The 24,703-nt window shown below is 48.1% G+C and overlaps 3 protein-coding genes across 38 annotated transcripts in view; 1 reads left to right on the top strand and 2 right to left on the bottom strand.

Moving 5' to 3' along the window:
• Positions 1-9,877: 9,877 nt before the first annotated feature.
• Positions 9,878-15,093, bottom strand: spice1 (spindle and centriole associated protein 1). 11 transcript variants are annotated; one of them, XM_040167386.2, is made up of 18 exons: positions 14,767-15,093; positions 14,466-14,561; positions 14,231-14,278; positions 13,971-14,111; positions 13,713-13,815; positions 13,383-13,501; positions 13,101-13,189; positions 12,840-12,973; positions 12,623-12,748; positions 12,229-12,503; positions 11,793-11,924; positions 11,578-11,713; positions 11,382-11,495; positions 10,904-11,304; positions 10,573-10,753; positions 10,416-10,494; positions 10,200-10,263; positions 9,878-10,108 (listed from the first exon to the last, which is right to left on the bottom strand). In XM_040167386.2, the coding sequence occupies exons 2-18, from the start codon at positions 14,559-14,561 to the stop codon at positions 10,049-10,051; spliced, it is 2,298 nt and encodes a 765-aa protein (XP_040023320.2). In that variant the 5' UTR covers positions 14,767-15,093; the 3' UTR covers positions 9,878-10,048. The 11 variants fall into 11 exon arrangements, with proteins under 11 accessions (XP_040023320.2, XP_040023322.2, XP_077952733.1 ...); XM_040167388.2 differs by having other exon boundaries at positions 9,878-10,105; XM_078096607.1 differs by having other exon boundaries at positions 10,416-10,488.
• Positions 15,094-15,588: 495 nt separating this feature from the next.
• On the top strand, positions 15,589-21,916 carry shisa2b (shisa family member 2b). Its single transcript, XM_040167394.2, has 2 exons — positions 15,589-16,745; positions 20,204-21,916. The coding sequence occupies exons 1-2, from the start codon at positions 16,442-16,444 to the stop codon at positions 20,767-20,769; spliced, it is 870 nt and encodes a 289-aa protein (XP_040023328.2). The 5' UTR covers positions 15,589-16,441; the 3' UTR covers positions 20,770-21,916.
• Positions 21,917-22,664: 748 nt separating this feature from the next.
• Positions 22,665-24,703, bottom strand: part of atp8a2 (ATPase phospholipid transporting 8A2) — a 39,909-nt gene continuing 37,870 nt past the window's right edge. For all 26 annotated transcript variants that reach the window (XR_013454274.1, XR_013454269.1, XR_013454270.1 and 23 more), the window contains one exon: positions 22,665-24,106. Coding sequence is in view for 20 of the 26 variants with exons in the window: in XM_078096585.1 (XP_077952711.1) it covers positions 24,012-24,106 (95 nt within the window). In the remaining 6 variants the exon portion in view is untranslated. The remainder of the gene's footprint in view (positions 24,107-24,703) is intronic.

The raw sequence follows: 24,703 nt of genomic DNA, 5'->3' as shown, positions 1-24,703 counted from the left end.
GCATGGTTGTGATTATGTGTTTATGTCCATATTAGTAAGTCTGCTGGAAGGCGTCTGCGTGCGTATGTGTTTGTCTGCAGTGCTGACGACAGAGTGAGTGCACGCGTGTGTGTGTGTGTGTGTGTGTGTGTGTGTGCACGTGTGTGTGTGTGTGTGTGTGTGAGAGTGAAAGTGTGTGGACTGGGAGTTGTGAGAGTAAATAAACGCTGTGCAGCGGGAACTCACGTGGCGTTATTATCGGAGCTCGGAGAAAAGACAAACTGTTTTTTCACTCGGGTTTGATTCATCCCACCCTCTGCTGCCTCCTGCCTCTCTGTGCGACCCACCGCACACACACACACACACACACCAGCTCAGCCCCATCTCCCCGAATTCAACACATGGCTCCAATCAGGGGATTATTTTTAGCACTTTGTGTTTTCATGGAGGGATTCTAATCAGTTGTATTGTGATTGTTTCACACACTCTGAGTGTGTGAATGAAGTTTTCATCCCCGGCTCCACAGACTGAGCCCCTCACGGTGCCACAAAGGACAGTCTGGGAGCATTTTTTAAGTTTTTTTTTTTTTTTGGTAGACGCCGGGCCGCTTGATTGCAATCCGCGTGATTGGAGAATTGAAAAACGGCCCAGACGCGACGCGGAAAGCCCGCCGCCTTCTGTGAAATGACTTACTTTGATGATCGCTGAAGGAAAAAAAAAAGTCCACAGAATAAGGTTTGGTCTGGAAACTGCGGATCAAACACACGCACACACAAAGACACGAGGGCCTGTACAGTATGCGAGCTCACACACTCACAATTTGTGGTACATTGAAGCATTCTTTCTCCCTCCTTCTCCCACACACACACACACACACACACACACACACACACACACACACACACACACATGCAGACGCACTAAGTTACACTCATTAATCTGGGAAGACTCAGGAAACCGCTCCAGTGAGCTGGCTAGAGGCCCTGGGAGGGGTGGAGGGGGCAAGTAGAGGGGTGGAGGGGGGGGGGGGGGGGGGATCAAAGCCGGGACGAGAGCAGCGGCAGCGAGAGGAAAGAAAGGAGAAAAGAAAGTTTTGAGAGGGAAGAAAAGAGAAAGGAAAATTTCCTTTGCACTTGAGTTCTGAGAATACAGGAAGAAGAGACGACCTGGAGCCCCTTGATTTAATGAACTGGGAGTGTAGAGTGTGTGTGACCTTGTGCGTGTGTGTGTCCATCCATACCTTTCAGGGCGGGACAAGGGTGTGTGTGTGTGTGTGTGTGTGTGTGTGTGTGTGCGTGTGTGTGTGTGTGTGTGTGTGTGTGTGTGTGTGTGTGTGTGTGTGCATGTCATGAATAAGTAGAGCTGAGAGGAGAGAAAATCAAAGTCGGCCTCTGCAACGTCGCTGCAGAAAAAGGAAAATAACACAAACACACACGTACTGTCCACACATGGAGGGACAGAAACTGGCACAGATGTGCGTACTCGCTCTTTCTTCCTCTCCCAGACGCACACACACATGCATTTCTCCCCCTAAAAGCTCTGCAGGGAGGGTCCACAGTCCTTAAGAAAATATTCCCCAAAGCACTAATTAGAAAAACGATGGTGCTCGTTAATAGCCCCCCCCCTCCACACACACACACACACACACACACACTCCCCCTCTATCTAAACTCCACTTTACACCCCCCCGCCCTCCTCCCAAAGTCTTGCAGAAAAAGACGAAAACACAAAAACAAAACAAAAAAAGATTCTGGCAGTGGGAGAAGAGAGCGTTCCACTGGCAGGCCTGGGTCAGCGCCCTATTTACCTACCGCAGCACCGAGGAGCCTCCCCTCAGCGCCGAAACCCGAACCCTCCGTCTCCCCGTAACACACACACACACACACACACACGACGAACAAGCATACATACGCGCACACCAGCCAAGAAGTGGCACATGGTCTTGGTTAAAGGGTTCTTGGATCCAAATCGTAACACAATATTCCCTTATTTCTAAAACTTTCATTTCAGAAAATAGGAGAGATTTCCCCCTTCGTCCCCCTTCTGCTCTCTCTCCTCCTCTCCTCCACTTATTAAGTTGCACGGTACAAAAAAGGAGAAACTTGAGCCTTTATTATCCATCGCTGGAGCCGGGAAAAAGAGGGTGAGGAACAATAGTTTTGACTTTTTCAAGGAGACAGTGAATTGGTTCAAAAGCCTGGAAACACACAGGGACACACGCACACACGCACACAAACACGGACTGTGCATGAAAACACGACAACAAAGTTTCTTCACACGAGTCTCAATCAGAGCAGATGAGGCAGCAATTTCAAGGAATCGATTTGTTTTCTCTCCACTCTTCTCCGCTGCCGACATTTCCTCCGTGTTCCATCACCGAGCCCAACTGCCCATTACTGCGCCGCACGGGCTCTTATTAAATGTATATATAGTCACGCTCCACACCAACGGACTCACACTCTCACACAAAGGCCCGAAAAAGAGCAAACGCCGGGTCGTCCGCCGGACTCCTCTTACGAAAGAACACGGGGAGGAGAAGCCGCAGCTCGAACCCAGTCTGCGTGGGAGGGTGAACGCAGTCAAATCCAACATGCCTCCGTCTTGTTCCCCAGTGTCACCCCCCCTCCTCCCCCCTTTCACCCAAAACGTGTGCCTCTCTGTCACGCTCCTCTCCGGCCCTCAGTGAGAAACATCTCACTTAGGGTAACAGTGTTATTTCAGTGTTTGTAGCTCGTTATGGGAGGGTTTTTTCCTGCGGCGTGGCCCTCGCAGTGAGTGTGTGAGGGAAAGGGATGGGGGGGGGAGGATGAAGGGGGAGGTAGGAGAGGGTGGGCTTCTTAAACACGGGGTTAGAGCATAGAACGTAAAGTGCGATTCCAGATGTGTTTTTTTTACTGCTCTGGCAAGGATGACAGGGCTGTAAAGAACCTCTCTTGAGTAGCCTGGAGGGGGAGAGAGAGAGAAGGGGGAGGAAGGGGAGACGGAGGGAGGAGTGGTTTAAGGCCCTCGGGATGAAGCCAGGGAGAAGTCGGGGGAACTGGAGAAGGGTCTGGAGGCAACGACGGACATGCTTGTGTTCGGGGGTTCAGGAGAAGTTAAGTACGAGGCCGTTTTTAGGGCCTCGGGGACTGAAATGGAAGCAGTGGGGGGGGGCAGAGGGGGGAGATGGGTGGGGGGTGGGGGGCAGTAAGAGGATGAAATTTCCTGGCAAAAAAAGTTGGTGTCTCAGGTGTGTTGGGTGGAGAATCTGAGACTGTGAAATGGCAAATAGTGTGTGTGTGTGTGTGTGTGTGTGTGTGTGTGTGTGTGTGTGTGTGTGTGTAGTGTGCGTTTATCCCTGAGCACAATTGAACAAAATGAACACCGACCAAAAACAAGAGAGGAAAAGGCAAACAGGCCGAATTAAAGATTTGGTTTGCCACATAGTTGAATATTAACAACACTCTCAAATGTAAATGTAAAACTGTAGGTAGCCGGTTAGCTTAGCATAAGTACTTGCACCTATGTGAATAATCTAACCTGGCTCTGTCCAAAGGAAACAACAAGCTAAACTAAGCTAAATGGTTGCCGGTTGTAGCCTCGTATTTAGAGCATCAGTCTTATGTTAAATATTTTAATCAAGTTTTCCTTCTCATGAACATTTTATTTGTATTTTTTTAAAGTGGTAACATGCTGCATATACTTACATAATCTTGCTTTAGTATTGTACTTCTTCAGTTTTACTTCGGCAAAAGGGCGAAGTTTTTCTATCTGTATTATTGGATATGAAATCCCTGCTAATCAAATGCTGATCTGGGAGCAGTCGCAATGGAACAAATACTTAAATACAGGGCAGGAAACATAGCAGTCAGTTAGCTAAATGTAAATGGAAGTCAAATAATTATCCGTCACTCAAATATCCTTATTTAATTTTGATTTTGATTTGCTTTCTGTAGTTTTACTTCAAATGAGGATCATCAAGTTCCAATTTAAGAATATCTGGCTAAACGTTTGATTTGTTTACAGCCTGATTCGTCTTGTGCTTTTGCAGACTTGATTACTCGAGAGAGTGGCCTGCAATCTCATCACAACCGATGAAAACTGTGGCCAAAACTTGACACCTAAAATAAGAGCCGACTAGAAGTGAAGTGGAATAATAGTGGAATTTTAATTTTAATGGAATAAACAACATTGCGGAAACTTTTTCTTCTAAAAGCAGCTCTGGAGCATATCAGGCTTTAAAGATGTGTGGGAAATGGAGAAAAGCTGCAACTCTGAACCCTAAAATCCAGATATAATGCAGAAGAGGCGGTGGAGGGGAGAGTGTGTGTATGTGTTTGTGTGTGTGTGTGTGTGTGTGTGTGTGCGTGTGTGTGTGTGTGTAAAATGCACAGTGTGATCCAGCTCCTGCAGCTTGTTAGTCATGCTCGTTAATGTGCGCCTGTTTTACGGCTCTGTTCAAAGACTGACGTGGTGTTTCATCTCGACCGTACCTTCTTCACACAGTCAGAGACAGAGGACAGGGGGCGGAGGAAGAGGAGGAGGAAGAAGACGCATGTGCACCGCGTTGGGAGATATTTTCACATGGTCATGGCTTAGAAACATATATTAAAGGAAAAGATGCTGTGCCAGCTAACAATGGTAGCAAACAACATATTTCAAACATAAAAAACACACAAATGAACTTAAGTCTTAGCGAGCATCGTGAATTAGAAATGTTGGAATGTTCCTTATAGCATTTTACGTTTTCAAAAAAATCAAACGAAATCGACCAAAATGGATGCCAGGCCACGGCTAGTTTTATGAAAACGCTTCATTTTGGCGTCAAAATCATTCTGCCCGAATTGATTGGGTTTAAACTCTTGGAGGAGTTTGTTCGTTTATGAATCAAAAATACAAGGAATGACTGCAGAGCCACCTAATTTTATATTTCGGAGAAAAATAGGGTATGCTCAAGGACTCAATGTGAACATATCCTAGAGATTTGGTGAGGACAGGTCAAGTACATTTTAAGTTATAAGTCTATAAGTCTAACTATTAGGCCACAGCCCTTACAAACTTCATCTGTCCATAACCTCTTAACAAAATGGACCCAACGTCTGGGAGGAGTTTGCAAAAACGTGTTTTTCACCAAATTAAAAATGGCGGAAAATCTAGTTGGGCTCATTTGCATACAATGATTGACTTTTTTGTAGGGCAATCGGTGAAACTAGGCAAAAATCTCTCACTTCCAGGGGGCGCCGGAGAGCCATTTCTTCATACCCAAATGCGCAACCCCAAAAATATCACTTGATGCGCATGCCAAAATTCAAGCGTTTTTGAATATGATAAAGGCCTAAAAAGTGCAATTGAAGTGGCAAAATAATAATAATAATTCTTCGAAACACAATAGGAAGACATTTGAGTCAGCTACTGGTCCTGGCAAAGAAATACTTCTGGACACAAACTCCAGATACGTCATTATTACACTTTGTTCTTCTGACGACGATTTAAACTCAGAAAATGTAAAAGAGGCAGTAGTGGAAGCAAGTGGAAGGGACTGCAGCAGAAACAGGCCACATCGCACCGCATCGGCCCCCGGGACACACTGTGATGACCTCTGCCCCCCCCCACTCCCCCCTCTCCTGCGCAGTCCTTCACAAGCACGCCGGCACCTCTAGGGCCGGAGAGCAAAGCTTTCTGGGTGATCAGAAACAGATGTGCCTCTTGCCCCTCTTCTCTTAACTCGTACAAAGTCACACCCGCTGTCTCGTGAACACACACACACACACACGTGCACACACGCACACGCTGGCGGCTATCAGAACCAGCACCGGGACCCAGCCGGAGCGCCGAGGCAGCGTGACCCTGAGCTTGACCTCAGCCAGCAGCACCTCAGACAGGAAAAGGGACGCAATTGGCTTCAGCTGTGACCCTCCGCCCCCCCCTCACTCACTCATGCCCCCCCCGTCTCATTAAGACAAACTGTTTTTTAAGGCAAAGCAGCTTTCACTACCACTAAAGGCAACACCCTGCAGCACGGAGAGGGGCGGCGGAGAGAAGGGGGGGGGCGGAGGTGAAGGTAAAAGAAGGAGGAAGAAATAGAGCCAGAGAAGGGGGGGCTGGGGGGTTAATAAAAAAAATGAAAGAACAAAAGATCAATGTGATGGAAAAAAGTTGGCGAAAAGGGGGCACAGAGTTAGAACAAGAGGGGGGGGGGGGCAGGCATATCACTTGCAGCTGCTGCAGGCTCGTGTTCCCAGAAGCCATTGCAACCTGGCAAGGTTTTTTTTTTTCCTTCCTAATGAGAAAGGGCGGTGTCATGGTTACATTAATATCAAAACATTCAAAACAACAGCTTTGCACCCGAGAAGGAGCACAGAGAGAGAGAGAGAAGCAAAGATGAAGTCACTTAATTGTAATGACGATGAAATCGGTCTAATCATGAACAGCAGTGGGGAACGTTTGTCTTGGAGACGGACTGCCGAGTGCACAAACAACATATTTGTTTGTTTAGAGACGTACAGCAAAGACATGTGGAAATGATTGGTTCTCTTTCACTTTTTTATTTTCGCTCGCCTCCGCTTTTGTCGTGGCGTCTGAACCTCCCGCCCCTTTAAACACCCACACTTCTTCTTCAGAGCAGCGAGCGTGGACTTTATGAATGCATCCCACAAATCGCCTGTTTCTGCAAAACTGCTGAAAACATTTGCACGTTTGAGTGCTTGTAAGGGCCAAAAACCTAAAGCAAAGAAAACAAACTACTGTGTGTGTGTGTGTGTGTGTGTGTGTGTGTGTGTGTGTGTGTGTGTGTGTGTGTGTGTGTGTGAGAGAGAGTGGCAGGGCATGCTGAGGTAGATTAATACCGCTGCTCAGAGGGGGGGTTCCTCCTTTCAGGGCTGACTGATGTGCGTCCCAAATTGATTTATGAAAACGGCCCTTAATCAATTATGTGTGGAGAAAAAGGGTGAGAGGGGGAAAGGAGAGAAGAAGAAAGAGAGGATCTGTAGGGGGGAGGGAGGGGGAGTTAAAGAGGATAGCCGGGATAAAGGCACAGATGCAAAGTGTGTGAACGCTGCTGCTCTGCGGAGGAATGTGGATGTGTCACTTTATGCCACAGGTGTCCGGCGTGGTGGATGTGATGGTTTGTAAGGGACACACAAAGCGCCGTGGGCGGAGCCTGGTGGACGCGGCCGGTTCTGTGGGCGACTCACTGAGCGCGCTGCGTCCACAGGGTCCATCAAAGGTTCTTCTTTTACTTGTCCCGACAGAGAAAGGGGGAAAAGTTAGGAAAGTTAGGCCGAAGTGCTGCAGCAGTGTCATGTGGTTTTTGTAATAATAATGGGCCCAGTTTTTTTTTGAGGGGGGGGGGGGGGGCAGAGTAGAGTGAAGCTGCAGTTGTTTAAAAAGCCCTTCCCCTGCCTTGCCCATTGTGCCTGAGACAGGGGTGTGTGTGTGGGAGGGGGTCACGCTGAGAGCTCGTTTCTCCTGCTTGTCAGGACTCTCTCTGGGATCCAGCCGGAACTAATCAACTCCAAAAGGCCTCCCCATTACCCAGGGTGCAATGGGGGGGGGGGCTGCCCGGTGGGAAACAGAGAGGGGGAGGGACTGACTGACCCCCACCCACCACCACCACCACCGTCCCTCCACAGACACACCGCCCTCCACCAGTCCGTGCAGCACACACAACTCTCCCACTGTTTCACACTGAAGCAATAATAAACACTCGCAATAATATTTTCACAGCGAGCAAAAGCCTGCTTCAGATCAGAACCTCGCGCAGCTGTGCAGCACACGCGCACACACGCAGCTTGCTCGTCACGCACACGTCACGTCACGCCGCTTCCAAAACGTTTAAACGTTAAAGGCAATTTTAGGTGAGAAAGCAGCAGAAGGAGTTGACAGCCGCTACACGTTACAACAAAACGCATCAAAACAAACTCACACAAACTCACAGTATTAAAAATGTATACATATATGTTTATAATGTGGTAATTTGACCACTAAGATTTCACAATATTTGTGATCATTCAACCAATCTGGTTTACTTTAAAGCATTTTTATTATTATTATTATTATTATTTTAAAAGACGAATTGTTTGCCACGATTGTTTGGTTTGTGTTTGATATAAGTTGTATGAACATTGCAGTTTTATGAAATTAATAAAATATTATGAAGAAAGTTAGTGAAGAGTTCTACACAAACTCATCAGGACCCGAAACAGAGCTGTGTAGTACGTTCACACTGCCCTCTAGTGGACAGATAACTACACTGCAACACTTAAAGGGGGTGAAAGAAAGAAAAAAGTGCCTATTAGAAATAAGAGCAAGATAGATATAGACACAATATTTGAAGCAATTAATGTATCCCATGATAGCCATTGGTTTAAATTCTAAACAACAGAAAATAAGGTATGAATTATGAATGTATTTCTCTTCTAGAAAAGTCACTCAGGAGTCCAAAGTCACCTTGGACAACCAAACCAACCAAAGGCGATCGCATGAGCCAGCGTGTGCACAAGCTCCTTAGTGAGTGTGTTTTTCTGAGTGACTTCAAGCTCCTTCGCTGAGGTGAAGTGGGGGCAGATTTAAATGTGTAAAGAAAACGACCCCCCCCCCTCCCCTCAGAGCCCCCAAAATGCCCACACAGGACTTTGACAATTGAAAAAACAAATTGATGTAATTTGCGGTGTTTCCCCTGTTTTTAAGTCACATGATGTATGTGTGAATATGTGGCTGTGAGGAGTAATGGAGGTGTGCTGAGGATGATGAGAGGTCTGGATAAAGATGGTGGTTTTGGGGGATGGGGGGGGGGCACATGGGGGCCATACCAATACCCATGTGTGTGTGTGTGTGTGTGTGTGTGAGTGGGGTTGGGTGGGGGTTATTGAGAGGCACTGGGCTGGGGGTTAATCCCCATTCACCCCGTTCTTCACTCAGCCCGGCCGGGCACAATAAGCCCCGCCCGCCTCCCCCCAATTCCCCCACGGTGACCTCTGACCCCACGTTTACCGACGCCGTCCCTGGCCTCTTTGCGGCTCCATCTTGTTATTATCTGCAATATTTACTCCTTCTGATTTCCCTGCTGCTCATTGTAGTTGCTCACACAGCGCTCTCGAGTGCTCCCCTTCCTACTTGAGCAAACCTTTAAACCCTCAGCAAACACCCCCCCAAAGTGGAAAAGAGTCCGCTTACGACAACTTATTCATGGCTTTTTGATTTAGCTCCAGCTTTAGTGTCCAGCTGAGCAAAAAGGTGGACGCGTCAGTCAAGACATGAATTAAGAGTGCACCACATAAACAAGAAGGGAACAAACTACATTATGACACTACTGTCCTGTCATAGATTGAAAAGTAGTACAACTGTACGTGGAGACGAAGGATCGTCTTGGATTGAGGACAGAGGGAAAAACAGATGGCACCAGTTGGTTCATATATTTACATGGCCCAGTAAATTGTAGTCAAACTAAACAGTACAATGTACGAGAAAAAAAGAAGAGATGACTGTAAGGACCACAGAGGTTGAGGTAAACAAAGGCTTCAGATATGAGCTGGAGAAAAGAAGAAAAACAAACAAATGTTTTTATGCGTTTATGTATCCCATAAATAGCGACTAGGGGCTATAGTTTAGTCGAAGCCACAGCAGAAAAGGATAAGTGGGTTGAAGTGAGCGACTCCTTTTCCTCTCTCACTCTCTCTCCCATTTCTTTGTGACTCGTCAGCATGCAGTTAAATGATATCAAAACGTGACTCCGAGCCGGGATGACGCACTTAGCTTGGACCTTTCTGCAGGATTTTATGCAACTTTTACTTTTAGGAGGGCCAGTCAGACACACAAACGTGTAACTAACTGCATACAAAAAGGAAACACTTATATTATGTCAGAAACTGGTTTTGGCAAAAACATTACTAAGTAAGCAAACGTGATCGTAACAAACAAGAAAGGAACAAATCATTTATTCCATAATCACAATCATCATATACAAGCATCTGCAATGTGTGCTAAGAAACAGTGAGAACAAAAACACAAATGAAACACGTTTAATTCAGTCATTTAAAATGCATGTGTGGATAAAATATTAGCAAATTGGGTTGAATAATTGCTCGTCCTGTCACCTCACATGAGCAGACAAGGCAAACCACCCCTCTCTCTCCCTCCGTTTCTCCATCTGCTGTGGAACAAGAAAAGACGTTGGAGACCTCAGAGGTAACAGTTTGGATAAAACTTAATACTTCTATGTAATCTGTAGTGTGTTTGTGTACCTGTGTTTTGCCAGCTTTCATTTCTCCACCAAGACTGTTAGAAGACACTTCAGAACCAGCAGATCTGCACCACAGACATACAATGAAAAATGTGTGAATAAAATAGTTTTATAGGAAAGTCTTTTGAACAGAAAAAATAAAAAAAATTAACGAGCAAAGTTTGTGTAGAATGAATTCCTCAGGAAACATCCCCATCATCTAAAAAGAGCAACTCACCGTCTCCCCCCGACACCAGTCTGTGACAGCCGCTCCTCATCAGGCAGCAGCACAGACGCCTCAGGACTTCCTCCTGCAGCTGGGAAGGACAATACGATTATATTCTACTGTGACAAGCTGTTGATAAATGGAACCGTGTCCCAGTGAGCCCTCGTACCTGCTGAATGGGGGCTAAAAGCCGAGGGAGGGACGGGGGAACTAGAGTTAGAAGCTACAGTACTTTGCTTCTGCTGCTCAATAAGCTCCAGCAAGCGGTGCCTCGCCGCTGCACTTTGTCTGTTTAGCTCCAGGAGGCGCTGTTCCACACTGCTCATGTGGAGGCTGTCGGGTGATGTTGCCTGAGCGAGAGGAGAAACAAATCATTATTAAGTTTCAATACAGAAAAGCTTGATCTGTGTATGAGAAAAAAACTGTAAACTAAACTAATTTAAACGACAGGAAGCTTTACGTTTCAAAGACACCCGAGTAGGCCGACACCTCAAACCCACCTGGTCGGTCACCGGCTCTCCTTCAGCAGCCTGCACATGCCGACTCCTTCTCCCTGTGCTGCTGGATGCCGACATCCTCCCCTCTCCAACACTTTGGGGTGTGACTCTCCCCGCGCTGCTCCTCCTCTGCTCTGCGGCCTCCGACCTGCGGCTCTCAGCCCGGCTAAACTGGGCCCTGATCAGGTTGTTCTGTCTGGTCAGCTGAGCGATCTCCGCCCGCATGACCTCCGGCGAGAGCTGTGAGAGGAGAGGGTCGGAGGGTGGGGATAATGAGGAAGAGGAGGGGAGGCTGGCGAGAGGGAGGCTGGTTAGGCTAGAGGCAGAGCTGTGGGAGTGGACGTCCTCGCGGGAGCGCAGGATGTCTCCAGGAAGGTCCTGGTGAAGTTGTACAGAATGAGTCGCTGGAAAAGAGGCGGAGGAAATTAGGCTTCTCAAGGCTGATGGAGTGCCGATTACTCCAATAGACGTAGGCTGTTACCGGGAGCTTGTTGCCAGTTGTCTCTCTGGCGAGGAGGGGACAGCAAGACAGCGGGAGAGACGGACACTCGTGCTCGTTCAGAATGTCCCTTATCAACTGGTGCAGACTGGCAAACTGTTTGCAACATGACGAAAAAACAACAACAATTATGCACAATTTACTGGACACGTATCTGTGCAAGGACACAAACACACACCGTATGAACCTGCAGCTCTGGAATCAGAGTCCTGTGGCGGGTCAACGGGCGCCTCCAGAAGTCCGAGTCCCCCCATCAACAACACCACCGTGTCCAACTTCTCCTCCAGCTCCGTCGTCCGCTGCTGCAGCCCGGACTGAAGGAGAAACCGGCGGGCACACGGTTGGAATCTAGAGAGTTAAGCGGCGTCCGGCTGCGCGGTGAGCTCGTCTCACCTGCAGGGCGGCGGCCTCTTCCCTCAGAGCCATCGTCTCAGCAGTGAGCGCATCGATCAGCCCGCGCTGCTCCCTTGACACCTCCTCCAGGATTCTCCTCTCTCGAGCCTCCTCCTGCGCCTTTTCTTCCCTCTGACGACAGGTCGGTGGATGTTAGGAAAATTAAAAAGGGATGCTCCAGTTTTAAGTAAATACTCTTATGGGTAGCCAAGGTTTTCCATTCATGTATTTGAAACTTGGTTGAGTTGAGCAATATATCCAAATGTACACCTCGCCTGCTTTTAGTGATCTCAGAGCTGTACACACTTTGGCTCTACAATGAGATCAAAAAAAAAAACCTAACCCTTTAAAGACATTAATAGAAATAATAGCTCAACAAACCAAGCGATGGTTATGTTACTGATTAACAGATACGTCATTGGATCAATTCCAGTACCTGTTTGAGCAGGTGCACCAAACGCCCCAGAGTGGAGACCAACGCGACGGAGAACCCTGTGAGGCCTTGAGCTTTATCCGTCTTCTGACTCTGCGCTGAAGCTGGTTCAGTGGCAGGAATCAGAGTATCCAAGTCGGCCTCCACCTGCCCCAACATGGTCTGCAACAGGCCCAGGCTGGACTGGTCCCCACTGAGAGAGGCGACCGATGAGCCATCCAGCGCCGACCTCTGGGAAACACCATTCCTGCCCCTGCTGGTTCGACTACTGATTCTGCCTGATGTACACATACAGAGAAACGCTCTACTGTTTTATGCAGCATTTCGCGGTTCATAAGATGGAGCATTTGTCACAGAGGGACGAATTATGAAAACACGGATACCTCTGTGATTTTACCTGACTGGTTAAGAGGAACGTCAGGGTTCAGGACTTGAGAAACCAGGACCTCCGGTTCCTCCATCCCTTCCTCGGACTGGCTTCGCCTGGACCGGAGACGCTGAACCGCCATTGTGGCGTTCAGAGCTGAAAGAAGGTGAGATGAGTTGACAATATTTTTCTCTTGTGACGTCTGAAAGAAATTCTTTCACGGATATCGTTCTCCTCATCGTCCTACCTGCTTGAGACGATGCTCTCCCTGATGTGCAGGGGGTCACAGGATCATTATCCCTGCCTGCCTGCTTGGAGTTGACTTTCTGTCGCTGTACCAGCCTACCTCGAGACTGCGCCTTCATTTTCTGAACATTGTTCCTGCAAAGAAAAGTATTACAAGCGAGTGTTATGGTGTCAACAGACGCATGTATTATATTCTCTCCCAAAAGGAGGGAACACAAGTCAGTTCAATTGCTTTGCAGGTACGATATTTCACAGGCATTACCTGCGGATTACATCATAGTCTGATCTGCCTGTAGGACCAGGATCTTCATCACTGTAGTCTTCCTCTGAAGCTTCAAGTTCATTAAGAGCCTAAAAGGGGACATTTTATATAAATTAATACAGAACAAATTCAGCAAGAAACTATAACTAGGATGTAAAAACAAACATTGTCATTAGGCAAGAAAATACACAATTATGGATGAAAGCTGATGGAAACATAAGTAACAAATCAAAAATGATTGACATTGTCTTGGCACAAACACACACTCATTCACACACCGACCTGCGGGTCCATCAGAGACTGGCTGAGCAGTGACAGCTGAGTTGGAGGATCGGGTCGTTGTAGCACCGGCAGCCCGGAGTCAGAGTCACAGTTTGGAGCCATCGTCACACTGGGGTGCCCTACGGGAAGACAAAAAACACTCCGTATACAACTCCAAAAAAAACAACAACAAAAAATCCCAGTTTAGTAATAAACATCTAATCACTGCGGAAATTATCTTAAATGAGAAGCTTTGGGATGTATGTCGACAGGCAGGGAAGAGGCAAAGACGTGCATGTTTTGTTCACTTATCATTTATACAACTACAGAGTGAATGAAGAAGATTCATACCAGTCTGCCTGCGTGGAGCATCTCCAAACAAGTCTTTGACAACAGCCATGGCTCTGTCAGAGCGAGCCAGCACATCCTGAAGCAGCAGCTGATCAGAGAACACCTGCAGCAGTAACACACACCATGAGCAAAAGCCCTTTGATGCACTGAGCACTTCAGTAGATTCACACTTTAAATGACTTATGACTTCTGCACGACAAACATTGAGACACCAAAGAAGCCACAAAAGGGTAAACGGGAACTCGTCGTCACACGTGCCTCCCTGATGATGCTGAGGCTGGCGTCGTCCAGAGGAGCGGGGCTCCCGGCGCGCCTCAAACGGCGCTGCAGATCTTTTTCTCTCAGCTCCCACTGAGCCGCCGCCCTGTTGTGGGACTTGTGGATCTCGTGCCGATGGATCTGAAGCAGCGGGGATAATTGAGACATGCAAACGTGGGATGGAAATAAGCGCTACAATGATGTTCACATGCATAGTGTGATGAAACAGCATGCATCGCTCCGTCACGCTAATAACTTACCAGCTCCGCAGGTGACGCCTTGTGCACAGACAGGTCATTGACAGTGCTCTGAAACCATCAGGAGAGGGCGGACATCACTTAACTTGCTTAAAAAGATTACTTTGCAGCAAACACGAGTGGAAGATGCTCTCAGTTGTCTGGTAACTCCATAAATAATCCTATCACTAGCTGCATAATGCAATTGAGACAACCATATTACAGGAACACAGCAGGTGGAGCAGATGTCAGGACTCACCACCCAATCTCTCCTGGGAGCTGCTGCTGCTTTCTTGGGTCGAACGGGCCGTTTAACTTTGTGTTGTTGTGGACGTCCGACTCTCACCAACGACATCTGCTTTCACGGACACGATGGCATCAGTCCAATGACTTCTTTTACACGTGTCACATATTTAATAATTAATATACCAGCGCGTGGGTTGAGTAGATAAAATAGTCACGGATATAACGTTCTTAACCAGTGGCGTCAGCTGTAACGTGTTAACGCCGAAATGTGATTTCATGCAAAGATTGAGGTCGCAGTTAACGTCAGCACTTACGTTACGCGTTAGGAAGACACTCTTAGTTCCATAAAGTTGACTCTGGATCTGACAAAGTTGAAGAGCATCAAAATCTCCTCTTCGGGTTCGTCGTGTGTCCGTTTTTCAACCGTCGCGCGCCACTTCCGTTGCCGTGACCGCCGCTTCACCGTGGAGCATCACGGGAAATGAAGTTTTGTTGAGCGAGGACGGTTCAGCGTTGGAAGAGGAATTATCGAAAAATGAAAAGTGGTACTCGTGGATGTTAAGCCGCCAGGATGATTATGATTATTATTTATTTAAAAGATATAGTTGATGTTGTAGCTAGCTTGTGGCGAGGGGACTAACGGCGTTAACGCTAAATGCTGCTGGGTAGTGTAGTTCACTGGTGGAAGAAATCCTCAGATCGTTAGCCGCAGTAACACAGTGTAATAATATTCTATTGCAAACAAAGTCCTGCATTCTTACATTGTATGAGCAAGATGTAGAATACAATATGTGAACATTGTTTGGAGATGAATTGACGTGTAACTGTTAAGTAGTTAGTAGCAAGTACTAAAGTAGAAGTATCTTAACTAGTTTAAACATGTTGCCTCTGGTTTGCAAAGAAGCAAAGATCTATCAACTCCACTAGATGGCATTGGCGCCATGTGCGTAAAGGCTGGTAAGCTCCCCATGTTGGCGAGGGCCGTACAGGGATGTCCAACAGCCCAAATCTCAGATGCTTTTTTGGAGACAACCAAGCCAAACAAGGAGGAAGTTTGATTGAAGTTGGGTAAAAGAAAGAAACAAAAGAAGTTTCCTGAAGTAGATCGTAAAGATGACAAAAACAAGGCTGTAAGTCACCGAACAAAATCAAATTAGCTAAATAAATAATTCATTTTTCCTCCTTCTCTTCCAAATTCACCTTATCAGGGTACTTTATTTAAAATCACCCATTAAAGTTACAACTTTCGACTTTTATTCTCACATACAATCGGAAGTTGAGTTTTACTCTTTGCATCTCGATAAACTTGTTTTTTTTATCGCTCGATTGAGAGGTCGTGTGTTTTGCGTTTGACTTTTACACGCCCCCCCCACCCCCTCCTCCCCCCTCCTCCCCCCCACACTCACTCTGACGCAAAGTCCGATAGACTCTGCGCGCTTTGGTTCAATCGGGTCACACTGACCCGGAGTCGGCGGACCGAGTTCCGACGCCCAGCTATGCAGACCGAGCTTCGGAAGTTTGAAACCTTGTCTTCGCGCACGTTGCCGGCTGCGGAGGGTCTCGGGAGTAAACATCAGCATGGATCAGGCTAAAGGTTTTGGATTCTCTGCATCCCTGTGGAGAGCCATTTGAAGCGCCAGGAGACATGAACAACCTCGCTGCGGATCAAGCGGAGACTATTTAGTCTTTCTATACTGGGTTTTTAGCTTTGGGTGAATTTCTGTTCACTTTCAAAGCAAACATCGTTGTGTTCTCTTGGATAATACCCCATCCAGACCGCGGAGTCACTTTTGGAGACGTTACATCTGAATTACGCACGAGATTCCTCTAACAAATGACAACTTCTAAGCGGTTTATTGCTCCCTCACTTCATCCCCTCGCCTCCCTGCATCGCAGCGACCCACCGCACCTTCACCCTCCTCCCGAGGCCGGCGGCCGGCAGTGAAAGCCTCTCCGGCTCCTTCAGTGCGCCGGGGCGCGCGGCCCACCATGTGGGGAGGAGGCTTCCCGATGTCCGGCACGGCGATTGTGACTCTGCTCCTGGTGGTAATCGACGTGAAAGCCAGCGGGGAGTACTGCCACGGCTGGCACGACTCCCAGGGCGCGTGGAAGGAGGGCTTCCAGTGTCCGGAGAAGATCGACGCGGTGGACGCGATCATCTGCTGCGGGAAATGCGAGCTGCGCTACTGCTGCTCCAGCACGGAGGCCCGGCTGGACCAAGGGAGCTGCGATAACGATCGGCAGGCCAAGGAGGCCGGGGAGGAGGACAAGGAGGACAAGGACTCCGGTGCAGGTATATTCACTTCTGCTGGTTCATCAACTTCCACCACAAATGGGTAGATAAGCATGAGCGTCACCGGTGTACTTAATACAACTTGTGCGTATCAGCTCAAACAGTGTGCGAGAGGGAAAATGGCAACTAAAGAAAGTGATTCACGTGCATGGAGGTGCTTCATTATTTGTTAATAAGGTTCATTCTATTCAATGTAATGGGAACTGACTCATCAATTACCCCGGGGGTGCGTGCGCAGAACGCCTTAAATTGGATAGTGCAAATTGCAAAGCTATCGCACGGGTCGGTGCCCCCTCCTACAAACCCAAAACAGTCCCACAGTCTGTCCCTGGTAAAAACCCTCATCTGTTGCCTGTCCCGGTCGGCATCGACAGCTGCTCAGGAGACCGCAGCAGACTCCCCCAACAAAACAACCAAAACAAACCTGTTAACTGCCCTCACAAATGGCAAACCGTTGCGGCACTTATAAATAGCTTTTGTTTGTTCTGGCCTCGAGCGAGAGGGACCGTGGGCTCAAATCGCTCCGGGGATCGAGGTTTGGACTCGACCGGATCTCGGGACGGCGGCTCACTAACGCCGCTGACAGCTGGGCCGCACATTGCGTCATGTGTGATTCCCCGTCCGGCTCGTGGATTCCTCTCATCCTCCCGATGTCTACCTGGTGTCTGTGGTCCGTCCAGGCATTCTCACCCAAAGCTGCTTTAAACGAGAACTCACATGCACAAGCTGTATTCAAGAGAGGCAGAAGAGAGACAATATGATTTAGGGGGGGATTAGGTTATGATACATCTTCTTTTTCCACAATGGCTCCTTATTCATCAGCGCTTACATTCCCATAGATTAATTTACCATAAAGCCTCTGGAGGCCCGGTCATATCTTTAATAAAGATTAACAAGTAGCGGCACTCAGGAAAGTAGAGCAATATATTGAACATCAGAGAGAAAGGCAACACAGGCTTCATGTTTCCCTTGAGGATATTAAAGCTCTCTTGTGGACCTTTGCTAAAACAATCATGCCTTATCACTGCGGGCAGATGTATCCATTTCATCCACGGGCCTTCGGCCATAATAAATTCAAGTATAAAAGCAGCTTTCCCCCCACTAAGAAGCACTAAGAGGAAAGCCCTGTTCGTTTTGTGCGTTTCACTCATTTGTCATATGTTTGCGGCCTATTAATCATCCGGGGAAAGAAACACACCGTGTTGTCAATGGATAACCGGCAGGAAATTATTAATGTGCTCAACATGAAGGAACATATGGTATTTAGGAACAGGAGAAATCCCACGGGGGAGACGAGAGAGAGTCCAGCCAGCACTGGCACAGGGATGTGCCCAAAACAAGAGCTTATAGGAGAAAGGGGGGGGGGGGGGGTCTGTTACTTGGCCGGCTGCTTTACAGCTAACTGCAGCAACAGGTGTGGACGAGTGACAGGGAACCATAAAGGGTTCAGAATGAGAAAATCACACCTTGGCAAGTGGTGAAGCAATAGAGTCCTTTGTGAAAAGAAACCTATATACTAGACAGTTAAAACATACGTTTGACAAAGTGAGAAACGTTCTCCAGATGTCTCCAGAGTTGCATTTACTCACGTAGTCTACTTCAGTATTTGTACTTTCCATTTTGGACTTTTGCTTGGCTTCGACTCACTAAGAGGGAAATGTACTTTTTACTTAATTACTCCAACCGGTTTCTGCTGTGTTTGGTGCTAATTAACATTAACTCTTTAAAGAATATGGTGAACATGGTTGACATTCGCCACTTAGCAGGGCTATTAGCATGTCGTTGTTAGCATTTAACTGAAAGAAACATTTTACCGTTAAGACCTTTTCTGCTGATACTCTGATTATTTTTTCTACCTCTTATTTATTTGATTTGCTGCACTGATATTTTTTCACACTTGAGTGCAGCCCGTCGTGTAGACGCAAGGGACGAAACATGAACAACTACTAATCCTCGTCGGCCGCGCACGAAAAGGGGGAGTGGAAGCAGATGAGAGGTTGAGGTGGAGGCCTTATAAGTGCAGGAAAATTGAGCATATATCTGCGTTGCCGTAACAGAGTTCCCGTTGAAACCTGTTTACTGGAAGGTGTGCGGCGGCCGAGAGGTACATCGGCCCGTGAAGTCAACGGGAGAAGGGTCAAGGTCCTCGTCGGTTTCATGTCACCACCGAGTCCCGGGCCTCTTTCTGTCTCTTGTCACCTGGTCTTACCGCCTCACTTGATAAATGTCCCCTAGCTTAACAGCTTTCACGCAGTAATCCGTTTAATACCCCGGCTACTTTTGGTGAGCGTTTTTAAAAGTTTCTCAAGGCCGTGTGGATGTATTTCAAAGAGACAAAAGGAAACTGGAGCCCGGTCGCCACCTCTCCCGCTTTGGCATAAAGTTACAACTCATAACACATGGGCATATTCAAAGGGGGGGGGGTTGGTTTGGGGTGGGGTAACTACACCCTGCGGGAACAATAAAGCACAACTTATCACTTGTAACATGGACATTATTCTGTTTGAGAGGTGTTTGTGCAAGTGAGCAAGGGAAATTAACAAGAGAGAGAAAAAACACACCCGAGAAGTAACGTCATCTCACCCCGGCTCTGCCAAAAACATTCTCTCGGAGCCTAGAAAACGAAAAAGCCTGTAACTGTTTATACGGTTATTTTTGATCGTGCTTTTGGCGCTTCATCTGTTCATGTAGATAAATGACCAATATCCAACCGAATCTTGAGATCTTAACGGACAAAATGTTCCGATTTATATCTGTTTATTGATGCTTTTACTATTTAGCTTAACAAATCAGAATCATTGGTCCAATAAAGTACTGTCCTGCAAGTAAAACAATTTAAAAAAAGAAATTGGCCTAGTGCTTTGATTTAAAGAGCTGAATAAGCTCCCATTCAGCTCCATTAAATCAGCCAACTTTAATACCCTTCTTTAAGCAGAAGCCAACTACAGCAGTTCAACTTGAGTAACTTATTTTCAAAGGAGTCGGTCATAAATAGCCAAGTTATAAGAAGGGTCACATATGTCTGCTGGCAGCCGGGCCTTAAGAATGTCACCGCTGCAAACACACACACACACACACACACACACAGGTCCACAGGGTCGGGGAGGCTGGGGACACAGCAGGGTGCCGAGGATTAAAACAGATCAAAACAAAGTTAATAACTGCTAATGAGAGCCCGGGGCCCCCCGGGGACTCAGTCCACCTCTCATTCTTCTACCCGAGTCCAAACACTCCACTCTGCTCACTCTCTTTTGTTCCACTGTCTTACCCAACCTCCGCTCACATGCAGGAGTTTTTATTGTGAAGGCAAGCGAGACCCCTGTGTGTGTGTGTGTGTGTGTGTGTGTGTGTGTGTGTGAGAGACGCAACACTGCCTTGAGGTTTAATGTTCAACTCAGAAGTCAATGTTTTGCCACAGAATCGGATCTGACAGCTGTGTTCTTCTCCTCTGTGCGCAGTGCCCATCTATGTGCCGTTCCTGATCGTGGGCTCGGTGTTTGTGGCTTTCGTCCTGGTGGGCTCCGTGGTCGCCGTGTGCTGCTGCCGCTGCCTCCGCCCCAAGCAGGAACCGTCCTCGGGAGGTGCCGCGGGAGGAGGAGGAGGAGGAGGGGGCAGCGGCCGCCTCTTGGAGACCATCCCTATGATGGCCAGTGCGGGGACCTCCAGGGGCTCCTCCTCACGCCAGTCCAGCACGGCCACGTCGTCCAGCTCCTCCGCCCCGCCCACCGCCCCCCGCGCCGCCCTCATGCGGGCTCAGGCCTCCTGCTGCCTGCCCCCCGACGCCAGCGTCTTCGTCAACATGCCCACCAACTTCTCCGTGCTCAACTGCCAGCAGGCCACGCAAATCATGCCTCACCAGGGACAGTTTCTCCACCCGCAGTACATCGGCTACGCCCACCCGGCCCAAACCTACCTGGACCCCACTCAGGGGGGATACAGACCCCTCCAGTCCCCCTGCCCGCCTCCCAACGGAGGCGGGTCCAGCATCACCGGGGACCAGAAGTACCCCCCGCTGACTGTATGATGAGGAGCCAACCTGCAGACCTCGCTCTTTTTTTTTTTTTTTTGTGAAGTTTTTGTGAGTCATTTCGGGGGACGCTGCCAGAGTGGAAAAAAGAAGACTCGGACTCACACGAAGGACTCATAAACCTCCTGCTGGCTGCAGGCCCTGCCTGGCTGTTGTGTGTGTGGGCGCGCGCGCTGTGTGTCCGTTTAGTGTGTCGTATGATCTCTACGCGAGTTGGAACCGATGGCGGATGCGTAAACAATGTTCTGTCCGGCTGCAAAGAGGAGGGTTATGCAGCCCAGATGGGTGACGGTGCACCGCTCGCTGCGGCTCAAACAAAGGCCGCGCAGGTGTTTGTGCGTGCGTGTGGGAGTGAGAACTTTTTTTAATTTGCTTTATTTGTGCTGGAATGAGTGATGATGACTGGATGATTTATAGCAGTTAAGTATATATTCAAGCAAGAAACGATTACGACCACATGCTGTTTATGCCATGTGCACATCTGCACCACGTGAATGGTTGTGAGTGGTTTATAAAAGAACGGTATGTCTGTTTGTGTTGAAAGCGTGAGGAAAGCAAGCATGGGAACGATTGTACTCTACGTGTGTGTGTGTGTGTGGTTGTATGAGTAACTATGTAATGGCAAAAGCAGGTGGTGTAATGTGAAAGGCAGTTGCCGTCTCCCTGTAGACCATTTAAAGTCTAATGAAGTGAACACGGGACACAGACTGTGACGCTCCACCCGACAGTACAAATCACCCCCCCACACCACTGCCACCCAAAAAGAGAAAAAATGTAATCCCCACTGCACTGAGCGGAAACACAGACCTCCTAAATGTTGAATCCATGCAAGGATGGCGGTCAATGTATATGAGAAGGGTGTTTGTGTGTGTGTGTGTGTGTGTGTGTGTGTGTGTGTGTGTGTGTGCGAGGGAAGCAGTGAGGAGCTCTCTGAAGATTACCAAGTTAATCATTCAGCATAAAGCTGCCGGCTTCCTTTCTCCCCCTGTGGGAAGTGTGTGTGCGCGTGTATTTAACGCTACCACGGCTCAGTGCGTTAGCGGGGGCCTCGGGCTGCTTGGACTCATTATTTCCCACTTAAGAACAGAACAGAAATGGAGGTTGCTTGTTTATCTAAAAATAAAAAAAAGATTTAAAAAAAAAAGGTCAAGCGTTGCGTTATTTTCCCTCAGCGTACAGTACATCTCTGCCACATGCGACTTGAGGAAGAGCCGATAGCCTCGACGCAGAAGACAAAATAATCTGTAAAACGATGTATGAAATTGGTCCAATTTGACGCAGGAGTGACATTTTTGATTCTAAATAAATAAACAACTTTTACACAGAAGTGATTGTGTGGCGAGCTTCTGTGTGTGTTGGTCTTTCGTCACCTTCGTTGCCATTGACCTCTCGGGTGAGGGACCGGGTGAATGGGTTTGTCTCCCACTGTTAATTCCCTTGAAACACAAACACACCGATAGCTAAGCAATTAGGAACACTAATTACACACATTCGCAGACAGCTTTACCACCCACAGTGGACGGCCACATCACCCGAGGAGGGACAATGCAGCACAACAATGGTCCGTTTACAGCTGTGACCGTGTGGAGGTGTCACTTTGGCGGACGCCTCCAGAAACTACAGGCAGGGTTAAGATCTCTAAATGGCTCTGTGGCTCCTCCGGCCCCGCTGGATGGATTCTCCACGCTGGAGAGCAGCTGGAGTCGGTTTGGGTTCAGCCAAATCCAGGAAGGTGGGCGGGAAAGACATTGGGGGAGAGGGAGTGATTCAGTTCCCGTATGTACAAGATATGCTTTTTAAAAATAAATCATTTTTCAGCATGTAGTGAAGACGCCCAGAGCCAGTTTGACGAATAAATCAAACACTTCCAGTTAAGAGACAGAGACATTTAGTCAGGCCATGGATTAATTAGATTTAATGATTAGGACTCGGATGGACAACCCCCACCCGTTCAGTCTTGCATTCCCATCCTCAACACAGTCTCTCACACACACACACACACAATGGACTCTACGTTGGGACAAACCGCAGAGCCGCAAAAACACATGATCTAGGCGAGTGTCTCAATCAGATCCCTTCTGTTTGGATGCGTAGTAGCACTGTTTCAAGTAAAATATTCCCTACAGGACAAGTCTTCACATACGAGTACAAAAACAGGCGTTAATGAAATTAGAAAAAAAAAATACAAAATACAAACACATACACGTTAACTTTAATAATAAAAAAAGAAAAGAAATGAGCAGTCCAGTAAGGAATGGAAAAAACTAACTGAGGAAGCTCTAATGCCAGACTCACTGCCTCCCGAGTCAGCTGACGAGGCTTGACGGGCAGCATCAGGAATTACGGGAGGGGTCAAAAACAACAGGAAACAACGTGGATTGTTAAAAACTGGCCGAGATGAGGAGACGTGATAAGAGGGGGGGGGGGGGGGGGGGGGGGGGGGTGGAGGGGGGACGTGGAGGAGCGGCTGGGAGATGGAGCGATAGGGGTGAAGACATGAAGATACAAGGAGGGATAAGCAAGAGGACGTCCCGGTGTGGTGGGAGGGGCAGCGGCGAGGCGGTGGTCCGGTTTAGAGCGCTCTGCCTCAGTGAAATCTCCACGGTGTTTGGCAGTGAGGCTTGTTGCTGCGATGGGACGGGAGGGGACGGGAGGGGGGGTCTGTAGCTGGGGTCCAGGGCTCTGGCGGTCCTCCCTCTTTCCTTTCCTGTATGGAACTCATCAGTGTGTGTGTATGTTTCAGATGTCAGAGAGGGGGGGGGGGGGGGCGAGCCGTGGAAGCAAACACACATGCACACAAACACAGGAGCGCAAATGCGTGCAGGCGTACATGCACGGGCAGATACAGACACACACACACACACACACACACGGATAACACAGCGGCATGAAGCAAACCCAGTCTGGGGGGCGTACAGGGATGAGCAGCAGTCTCTGGCTTTGCCTCGTCGTGTCTGTGCGTAGATAGGTTGCTCATGCCTGTGCAGCTTATGGGGATTTCAAGAGTTTTGTTTTTCACGGAGTCGGCCTGGTCCCTTCTCTCAAGTGAATCCTATGTGCGCCGGCCTTCGCGGCTGACCGTGACACCCCCCTTCCGGCGGAGGGGGTCGGGTCATAGTTCCGTTAAGGCCACAGCGAGGATGCGGGGGAGGGGGGTCGATCCCCCCCGTGCGAGGGTGTCACATAAGTCTGTCTCCGCTGTCCCCTTGATAACCGTTGCCTCGGATCGGGGGGTGGCGCTAGAGGCTGGGGCGTTCGCGTGTGGTGTCATAGGAGCGCACTACCTGGGATTGGGAAACGACGCCGTGCTCCTCTTGAGAGAAGGCGTAGCCGTCTGCAGGGAGAGACAACAGGAGGGACGGACCCGTCATTGAGGGAGGAAGATTGGACACCTGATGTATTGCGGTGTAGTACAACAGCAATTTAGTTCATGATAAGTCCGTCAGATTTTCAAAAGCTGGCATTTGATTCAGGAATGACATATTGGATCGCTCTACTCAGTGTATATGTTCTTGCTCTAAACCCAATTTGTTGTTTCTGGGCTAAAAAAAATATAGAAATATGGAAAAGCACTGCTTTCTCTCATATAACACCCTTAATATATACGTAAACAAGCAAACTAATCTGTAAATATGTAGTAAACAGAGCTCAAAATCCTGAGTGAATACATTGAATACATTGTTCATTCTTGCATTTAAGAAAGTGTTTTTAGGTCTATTCCGTGTAACGACAGGAACATTAGCATTTCATTTTATTTAATTTTATTACTTGTGCACTGCTGTCTTGTTGTCTATTGTTATACTGTCTACTGTCACGCACCAACCGCAAGTCAAATTCCTTGTATGAAATATTTTGGCAATTAATGTTTCCTGATTCCTGATTCCTGACAGGACGGGACACTGAATCTCAGTCCTCGGCTGACCTCACAGTG

This window comes from Gasterosteus aculeatus, chromosome 21, assembly GCF_964276395.1.
Source record: "Gasterosteus aculeatus chromosome 21, fGasAcu3.hap1.1, whole genome shotgun sequence".
Classification (NCBI taxonomy): Eukaryota; Metazoa; Chordata; class Actinopteri; order Perciformes; family Gasterosteidae; genus Gasterosteus; species Gasterosteus aculeatus.
The sequence above is the reverse complement of the archived record's forward strand: the minus strand, read 5'-3'. Positions and strand labels throughout refer to the sequence as shown.